The following is a 9,738-nucleotide window of genomic DNA, read 5'->3' on the forward strand; positions in this document are numbered from 1 at the left end:
CCAGTAACTATTCTTTGCAGCACCTCATCAGGATTTTCACCGCACAGGTCAATAAAATCGGAACAACAAGCTACACGCATGTCTTTTTGAAGCCGAGTCAGCATTCGCGGAACCCATCTTGCACTTACTTTTGACATATTAAGATGGTCATGTATAATATCATGTACGGTACCAATAGAGAGATTGGTTACTTGTGCTATAGATTTTACCTTCACTCGACCGTCTTCCAATATAAGTTTTTCCACTTTATCAATATTTTCTTGTGAAGTAGCTACTACAGGCCGGCCAGGTCTAGGGTCATCTTCAATACTCTCCCTTCCGCCTTTAAAATCGCTTGACCACTTTTGAATGGTAGATAAAGAAGGAGCAGACTCACGGTAAACACAATGCATTTCCTCTTTTATGGTTTTTTGAATTTTACCCTGTTTTGTCAAGAATTTTATCACGCATCGATGTTCTAATTTAGTTAACATTGTCAATTCGCACATGATGTTCATGTTTGTTCAGCAATTGCAGAAAAACAAAAGACTATCTCGGTTCGAGTTATACTTTTTTTTAATGTCAATGAATAAACCTTAGCGGCCAGTAACGAAAGAAATTTTAGAAGAGGTCGTAAGATATCAATACCGAGAATATTTTGAACGCCCCTCGTAAGACATCAGCGGGCGGTGTATATTAAAATAATAATAATAATAATAATAATAATTTCAGCCTATAAACGTCCTACTGCTGGGCACAGGCCTCCTCTCATACGCGAGAGGGCTTGGGCTGTAGGCCCCACGCTAGCCCCATGCGGATTGGGGACTTCACATACACCTTCGCAGATGTATGCAGGTTTCTTCACACTAGGGTTGCCCGATGGTCGAGATTTGGCGGGATTCTCCCGATTTTTAGCATGTGTTCCCGATTCCCGACAAAGTGGAAATTAATGTCCCGAAAAATAGCTGCACGTTATAAAACAATAATTTCAAGTTCCGAACTGTCGTCGAGCGAGCGAGCGACCCGTGTCGAGCGCGTCAGCGTTATAAAAACGTCTATGGGCAGAGCAGTTTACGTAGTGCCAATAATGTAAAATATCGTTGTTTTTAATACAATTAGGTACTTTAATTTGAATGTTTTCTTTTTCCCGGCTTAAGTCTCAAAATCGCGAAAAATTTATATTTTTTCCCGATAATAGCGCCTTTCGATCTGGCAACCCTAGCTGGGACCAATAATGTAATGTACCTGAATGTACCTAATCATGGACCGCCTCTAAAGCCCCCTCGACACTCGCGTTCGTGGCTTCGCATCGCGATTCACGCACATAGTCTGGATGGGGCTTAAAACAACCAAAATGGGAACCACATTCATGCATACGCCGACGACTTCCTCCTAAATTGCACCACCACATCCAGGAGCTCCGAAACAAGACCATATCCTTCATAGACATGTATCCATTTGTGTCATTAAAACGCTTTTTTAACGCGCGTTGTAAAAGCAATGTTAAATGGGCAGGTGCGCAATCGGAAGTGTAGGGGTTGGAGTGCGGGGTGAGGCAGGGGGGGTTAAGCTCGCCTCGGCTCTTCAGCCTGTACATGAACCGGCTCATCGAGGAGCTTAGCAACACCACCGTAGGATGCTCAGTAGACGGAGTTTGCATAAACAACATCAGTTATGCTGATGATATGGTGTTGCTCAGCCCCTCGATTAGTGCGTTACAGAAAATGTTACGCATCTGTGAGTCATACGCGGAGGCCCATGGGCTTAAATATAACGCAGACAAGAGCGAGTTCATGGTTTTCAAGGCTGGCACTAAAACATATCTAGATGTTCCACCTGTCATGTTATGTGGGGCGCCGTTAAAACAGGTACAGCAATTTAAATATTTAGGCCACTGGGTCACCGATGACTTAAGCGACAATCTTGACATAGAGAGGGAACGTAGGGCGCTGGCTGTGCGTTGTAATATGCTGGCCCGGCGGTTTGCACGTTGTACTAATGAAGTCAAAGTAACCCTTTTTAGGGCGTACTGCCAATCTTTGTACACGTGTAGCCTATGGGTCAGACATACGCAGCGTGCATACGGCGCCCTGCGCGTCCAGTATAATGATGCGTGTAGGGTGCTGTTCGGGCTGCCGCGACATTGCAGCGCCTCCGTAATGTTTGCGGAGCGGCAAATTGATGGCTTTTACGCCGTAATCAGGAAACGGGCCGCCTCGATGATGAGACGTGTGCGCGGCTCCACGAACACCATCCTACATACACTGGCCGAGAGGTGGGACTCCCCGATACTGCGGCGATGGATTCAACTCCATGCTACAGTGGGGAAATAAATTTTAAATAGTGTAAGTAAGTAGTTTGTTTCTTGTATACTAACATAGTTTTAAGTATTTTTAATGTTACTAACTTATTAAATTATATTTTAGTTAATTTTAATTTTGTTGTGTATGTTTTATGGAATTTTATTCTGAAATAAATTATTTGAATTGAATTGAATTGAATTGAAAAGCGCTCGTGAGTATGGGGCCTTAGCCCCCATTCGCACGGCAGCTTTTTCAACGCGCGTTAAAAAAGCGCTTGAATCTGTCCGCACTCTAAATTCGATTTAACAACCAAGGCATAAAGTTTGAAATCCAATAACGCTTGATAAAAAGCGCCACCGCTGTCGTGTCAATAAATACACATGTATCCATTTGTGTCATTCAAACGCTTTTTTAACGCGCGTTAAAAAAGCTGCCGTGCGAATGGGGGCTTACTTCTTTTGCTAAGCCACCTCCATACTCTGGAGTCTGGAGGGGGCTATAGCTTGGCCGCACACCCACGGAATTTACATGTGCAAGCTCTAGACAGCGCTATGCATTTGTAGAGGGACGTCCCGTTCCCACCTGATATTCCGTACGGAAACCGAATGAAAATTCCGTGCTTGTGCGGCCAGGCTATCATATCCTTGAAATCTTTGCCGGAAAACATAATAGCCATAACACACTACCGCACCGCACCAAGGCCACGTTGCGCCGCAACAATATGTGAGAGCGAGAAAGAGATATATGTTTCTCGGTCTCACTTATGGGCGCGCAAAAATCGGTGCGGTGCGGTAGTGTGTTACGACTTGGGCTCAGTGCTGGGACCAATAATGTAAAGGCCCCAGTCATGAATCTAGTATTAAACAAGATTGGGCAAGAGTGGTAGGGATAACTGACAGAACGGGATAGTCTTATGCAAAGAGTAGTATAATATATATATGAGGATAGTCTTATGTAACTTTCAGTAGGAGTAGCAGCGAAAGCGCTATTATTGTTTGTCCTTGTCACAGTCTCACATTTTTTTTTATTCCCCACCATAATTTAGTTTGGATTATGGTAAGCAACGAATAAATTCGACCAATCATAGCATTCATAGCGTCGCATTGCGTATGTTTTGTCCTTCACGGAGGCACGCGTAGACCACTTCTATAGGATACTATACTTGGTCAACCAGATCTTGACAGTAGAAAAAGGCGGCAAATTTGAAAAATGTAGGCGCGAAGGAATATCGTCCCATAGAAAATTTGAATTTCGCGCCTTTTTTTACTGACAAGATTTGGTTCACCAGCTATACCTGCTATGGCCCCAGTACACAATGGGCCATCGCCGGCCACTCCAAGGGACGCATTTATGCGTTTGAGGGAGCAAGAGATATTGCTATCTCATTCTACCGCATGGCTGCGTCTCTTGGAGTGGCCGGCGATGGCCCATTGTGTACTGGGGCCTTAAAATCTGGACCGCCTCTAAAGCCCCCTCCACACTCCCGTTCGCGTTATCCCGCCGTGATTCACGCACATTGTCTGGAGGGGGCTTAAAACAACCAAAATGGCAACCACAATCATGCAATACGCCGACGACATCCTCCTAAATTGCACCACCACATCCAGGAGCTCCGTAACAAGACCATAATATCCTTCCACGAACTTCCACCTTAGGCCCCCTCCACACTCTGCGAAATCGACTCCGCACTCGCGTTCGCAGCTTCGCGCCTCGATTCGCGCATGAGTGTGGAGGGGGCTTATGAATGACAAAGAAATATATAGTTGGTCAAACCAAATTGTAAGTACATAAAAGTGATAACACACTATCGCACCGCACCGTAACGCGACCTTGGTGCGTCGCACCCATAAATAAGAGCGAGAGACAGATATCTCTTTCTTGCTCTCACTTATGGGTGCCACGCACCAAGGTCGCGGGCGGTGCGATAGTGTGTTACCACAAAAAAATACTCATCCTATAAACTATACTCATCCTTTTCTTTTGGGTGCTAGTACTAGTGTAAGACAAAGACAGTATGATTCTCTCTGTCTATGTTTGAAATGAGACAGTCCTTTGACAAACTATAATTTATATACTTGGTCAACCAGATCTTGACAGTAGAAAAAGGCGGCAAATTTGAAAAATGTAGGCGCGAAGGGATAACGTCCCATAGAAAATTTGAATTTCGCGCCTTTTTTTACTGACAAGATTTGGTTGACCAGCTATAATACATCATAATACCAGTACAGTATTTGCTTTATTTTTTGCGCATGACAACATTATTGAATCGTAAACTTAAAAATCGTCGTCCCATCCCTAGAATATCACTCTATGTGTCAAATATTTATAGTCTGTGGTTTGCAACGAAAAGTGGACGCCAATTATTGGGCTGTACATTCCTGGGTTGAGCAATCCCAGGTCGAGCATTATCGGTACGGGCCAATAATATGCGACCAATATTCGGCGTTCACTAAATGGATTCGTATTATTGGGTCGTGTATTATTGGGTTGAGCGTTATCAGGGTGTACAAGCTTGGTCCGTGCCAATAATATGAAGCCACTGTTTGGACAGGGCAATAATGTACAACCCAATAATTCGCGTCCAAAAAAGTGGACGCCAATTATTGGGCTGTACATTCCTGGGTTGAGCATTAACCGGACTCGTAAAAAGCTGATCTATTAACAAACTTGTTTATCATAAAATTAAGCAAGCAACGAAAATTTGACGCGCCAAATAAAGCTCAAGTAGAAAATTGTGTAAGTTTCTGTAGAATCTACTGGAAAAACGAGTAAACTGTCAGGTGTCAGGTGCTGTACCTTGGATGCCTTCTGCTGCTGCGTAAAATGTACTTGGAGCTGTAACTCGGTACCGCAAATCTGGTTCTGGGGTTCCTGCTGGTAGTGACGTTAGATCATACTCTAGTTCCCTGTATTTGATGGAACGAAGATGCCAGTGAAGGTTGACATTACTCCACCGCCGCCAGCAAACTCCAAACAGCCTGGCGTGACTAAGTCCCTGCTGTACAATGGGTCAAAATTCCAAGGGCATCAGAAATCAAAGGGCAACTCATACGAAGTCGAGGTGGTTTTGCAGGTTAGTGTATAAAAAATATACAATCATAACCTTAATATTATCATCATATAGAAATGTTTGGCATACTTCTGACCAATCTTAAATGTTTTATTTTGTTTTTCTAGCATGTTGATGAGGAGAATTCATACCTTTGTGGTTATTTAAAAATAAAAGGTCTGACAGAAGAATTTCCAACACTTACCACCTTTTTTGATGGTGAAATAATATCAGCTAAATATCCATTCCTGACTCGAAAATGGGATGCTGACGAGGATGTTGATAGGAAACATTGGGTAAGTATCTCTATTGGATTCACATTTAAAATCTTATTTTTGATTGTTAATAGAATACAGCTAAGATCTATGTGACTTCTAGGATTCCTTAAACTTATTTCTGCACTATTAGTGATAATAATAATAATAAAGTATTGAAGTATAAAATATTTATTTACATCAAGAAAATCAGTTATTCTTTGTTAAAATTCAACAACTCGATGTGTTGGTTGCTTCCATTTGCATTTAACACATTCACTGCCAGGAACCCACTTGGTGAGCGCTCGTGTACTTTGTTCAGATGCCAGACAACCCGCTGGGCGGGTTGTTTTATACGCAGCTTATATGACCGGTTTCTGGGGTAGTGTGCGGTTTTTTGTCTGGCAGTGAATGTGTTAAAGGTTCAAATAGTCTGATTGATCGTACATTTAGTTTTGGTTAATTGCCATTAATTATTTTATTTATATCAATAAATAATGGAGTGTTTATGTATTGACTTTTTCCTCATATCTATCAGTTATCAACTGGGTCAATGAACTCTAAACTAATTATAATGTTAATGACCTCAGTGTTCTTGTGAATTTCAAAGTAGTGTTTAAAATATACATATTACCACTTTATTTTTTTAATGAATTACCTTACTGGATGACTGTGTGGTTCAAAAAGTAGTAGGTACTTGTTTAGGGGCTGACAACTATCAAGTTATTGTTTTGATCCAATTTTAATTTTAATTTCTTCTTTTTCAGAGTAAATTTGACTTATTTGTTCCATACCTGAAGACCTTCAACTCCGATTCATTTGACTATGACTCACTTGCAAAGGCTGACTATGTATTTATGAGGTGGAAAGAACACTTCCTAGTGCCGGACCATACAATTAAGGATATAAATGGTGCTTCATTCGCAGGCTTCTATTACATATGCTTCCATAAGTCAGCAGCAACAATAGAAGGTTATTACTATCATCGGAGTTCTGAGTGGTGAGCATTGAAATTTTTACTAATCATTTATTCGTTTGGTGGAATCTGCTTATTACAATTTGGAAAGCTTAATAGAACTGAAATATTTATATCACACTGTACAGGCAGGCTGGCTGCAGCTCCTACAAATTAAGATATGCATATGTCACCGTAAAATTGTAAACACTCGTCATATTATAATCTCGCTAGTTACATTATAAACTGACAGTAGGGAGATTATAATCTAACCTAACCTAACCTACGTTAGATTATAAACTAACGGGTTCACAATCTTACGGTGTCACATACATACATATTGATTTATAGAAGTGGCAGCAAAACCATGCTGAATTTGCATGTGGAGTGCATCAGCCTATAGATGGCTATAAATATACTATATACCATACTAATAAGCGGTTTCTATGGTACTTGAAAGAAGATGGTATGGGCCTCATTGTGTATACATATAATAATTATCTGTGCCTAAAGTGTCATTGTACTGTTTATATGTAGATTAATAACTTATAGTTTTATGAATATTTATAGACCCAATGAGGCCAATGCTGTGATAAACTGATATACAACCATAAGCAACTTGTGTGCAACTTTTGTTTGCATATTTATAATAAGTGAAGTTGGAATATCACCAATATCCTATTTTTCTATTAATTCCAGGTTTCAATCTTTGACTCTAAGTCATGTTCCGGAACACAGCATCCAAATTTATGAGTTCAGATGAGATGTGTCAGACTTTCAAGTTTGGATGGTTATTTGTGTCCGCTAGTACTTACATTTTCCTTAAGTCTATCTCTTTGGAAAAGATAAATATACCAGTATAAGTTTCTTCAGTAAAATAAATGTAAGTGAAAGATGCAGGGCCAATGACAAAAAATTCATCAGAACAAAATATTCAATAATCTGTAATGTTGTAGCAATTTGATTTGAATCTATGTGTGGATCACGAACAGCAGCCGCCTGGTCTTGCACATACTTCTGTTTAGTGTCTGTCAGTGACTAAGATATGTGTAATATCTAATATTATGCTGCTTTATCTGAACATCTTGTAGGCAAGCAAAATGAAATTAGTAAATGTGTAGTGATTATATACTACTTTATATGTTGTATAAAATGATACTCTTATTTATTTTTTGACATTGGAACATGATCGGCCAAAAAGTATGGTAGTTAATGTATTATCTTTCTCAATAATAGTAAGTTTTTATTATTGTGATATTTTGTACAAATAACTTGTGTGTAAGTCATCATGTCACTGTAATCATTGATTGTCGTGCACGTTGATGTCACTGTTGTAGATGTAAGCCATTTCAAATCAATCTGACGAAGTATGTGCAAGTGCAGGGAACTTTGTTTTGAACAAGTTAATATTTTGACTTGATCATAAATATTTGAATATTTTCAATAAAATGTCTTTACAGCACTTTGGAGATTTTATTATTATTTTTGAGTAACGTTTACGTTGAAATAAAATACGTAACTTCCCATTTGATTCAGTTTTAATATAACACATTTAATATTTACAATAATAAAATACTGGCAGATAATCATATTCGTGTAATTCATCGAAATGCAGTATAGTAATTCAAATTTTAGAGATATATTTTACGACAACATTCAAAACAGAACTAACAGTGACCAGACATACATTGAATTTGTATTACCGGATTTAAAAAACAAACTGTCCATTATCCAAATAGTCGTAGCATTAAAAAAAAAAGTATATTAAATTAAGTAAACTAAGACAGACGTAAATATGAAAACAATAAAGCTGAATGTGATCGAGATTTCTGATAGACTTGATAGACTATCTATAGGCAAGCAAACCCAAACTTTGTCCCAAAAGAAATTGTATGACTATTATCCAGTTTCTCGTTAGTTCTGTTTCAAGTCGTTATTATATTAAGAGTTCACTACTTATAATACCTTAATCTATTTGTACAGTAAACAGTTATATTTGTGCAAGACTTGACCGATGCACATACACGGGCTGGGCCTTCGCAAGCCGTTTTTAGCGCAAAACAGTCGCAATCAGGAATTGAAGTGTTGCCAAGACTCGGCTCGGGTCATGCAGCTCGTGACGTGAACTGTATATAAAGACGCGACATGTTTAGAAATATGGAATGAGATGAGAACCTACGCAATACTTTAGAGGTAAGTCTCTTTTAAAAAGTATGAATATGAAGATGTTTTTGTACTTTCAATATTTATAAAGTGGATCCACTGGTTACAAATTGTGACTGACGAAGTATACCTAAGTACGTCAACACTGCTTATTATTCTTATTAATAGTTTAAAAGAATCTAAGGAAGTTTGGTTTCATAACGGAAATTCTCTATTACGGCTTTAGTTAACATCAAAATGGATCTGGGGTCCTCAAATTTTTAATACCTATTGTATTTATAATATAAAGGTGACTGTCGAAATCAGGTCGGAATGGAACAGGTGCATGGAATAATTTAGATTTATCTACACATGAAACTTCACGGTGTATCTCTCGAGTTTTTAATAAGGAGTTTTTCTATGTAGGTTCAAAAGTGCCCATTGATAGATTTTATTAAGGAAAAGTATCCCCATTTCACATTTATGACGTCTTCAGGTTTATATCGAGTAGTAAGCCAATAATAACAGAAAACGCGAATAAAGTCTTTTAAATGGAGAATATAGATACGTATATTATCTCTGTACTAAACGTAATGTCGTATTTAATATTCAATACATAAATTAAAATACGCACTTTTGAAGTTATGAGGGAACAGATGAACATACATACGTCATACCCACATACATACCGGTCAAAATCATAACCTTCCTTTTGCTTTGCCGTGGTAAATAAACTATAACTGGTACACTTTTTAGTGCACAACTCCCCGAGATAAAATAATTATTATATTAGCAACTTCTGCTGCTGACTGTACCTACGACAATGTGACCGGTATATATACCTACTTTAATTTCACGATTAAAACTGTCAGCATTTAGCCCAAATCCCTAGTAATATTAGACTATTACAAAAATATATTGCTTCATTGATAATATATTTTAAATAGTCATTCGATATTTCTGAAAAATACATCCACTTTTCTATGTCAATATAATTCGTTAATTGATATAGTTAATTTGTATTAGTCAGATAAAATGCACCAATGCGTCACTATT

The 9,738-nt window shown here is 38.7% G+C and overlaps 2 protein-coding genes across 2 annotated transcripts; both read left to right on the plus strand.

Annotated features, from left to right (window-relative positions):
- Positions 1–1,543: 1,543 nt before the first annotated feature.
- Positions 1,544–2,312, plus strand: LOC134650846 (uncharacterized). The gene has a single exon (XM_063505777.1). It carries the CDS (start codon positions 1,575–1,577, stop codon positions 2,310–2,312), a length of 738 nt encoding a protein of 245 aa, XP_063361847.1. The 5' UTR covers positions 1,544–1,574.
- Positions 2,313–4,930: 2,618 nt separating this feature from the next.
- LOC134651121 (glucose-induced degradation protein 4 homolog) lies at positions 4,931–8,002 on the plus strand. Its single transcript, XM_063506128.1, has 4 exons — positions 4,931–5,355; positions 5,460–5,627; positions 6,353–6,585; positions 7,240–8,002. Exons 1-4 carry the CDS (start codon positions 5,209–5,211, stop codon positions 7,301–7,303), a joined length of 612 nt encoding a protein of 203 aa, XP_063362198.1. The 5' UTR covers positions 4,931–5,208; the 3' UTR covers positions 7,304–8,002.
- Positions 8,003–9,738: the final 1,736 nt, after the last annotated feature.

Source organism: Cydia amplana, chromosome 9 (genome assembly GCF_948474715.1).
Source record: "Cydia amplana chromosome 9, ilCydAmpl1.1, whole genome shotgun sequence".
In the NCBI taxonomy this organism is placed as follows: Eukaryota; Metazoa; Arthropoda; class Insecta; order Lepidoptera; family Tortricidae; genus Cydia; species Cydia amplana.

Excerpts from the sequence above, each read along its gene's own strand:
- LOC134650846 (XM_063505777.1), top strand. The coding sequence starts at position 1,575 with ATGAACCGGCTCATCGAGGAGCTTAGCAACACCACCGTAGGATGCTCA.
- LOC134651121 (XM_063506128.1), top strand. The coding sequence starts at position 5,209 with ATGCCAGTGAAGGTTGACATTACTCCACCGCCGCCAGCAAACTCCAAA. Across the intron at positions 5,628-6,352 it reads ATGTTGATAGGAAACATTGG|AGTAAATTTGACTTATTTGT; the intron begins GTAAGTATCTCT and ends CTTCTTTTTCAG. Across the intron at positions 6,586-7,239 it reads TATCATCGGAGTTCTGAGTG|GTTTCAATCTTTGACTCTAA; the intron begins GTGAGCATTGAA and ends TATTAATTCCAG.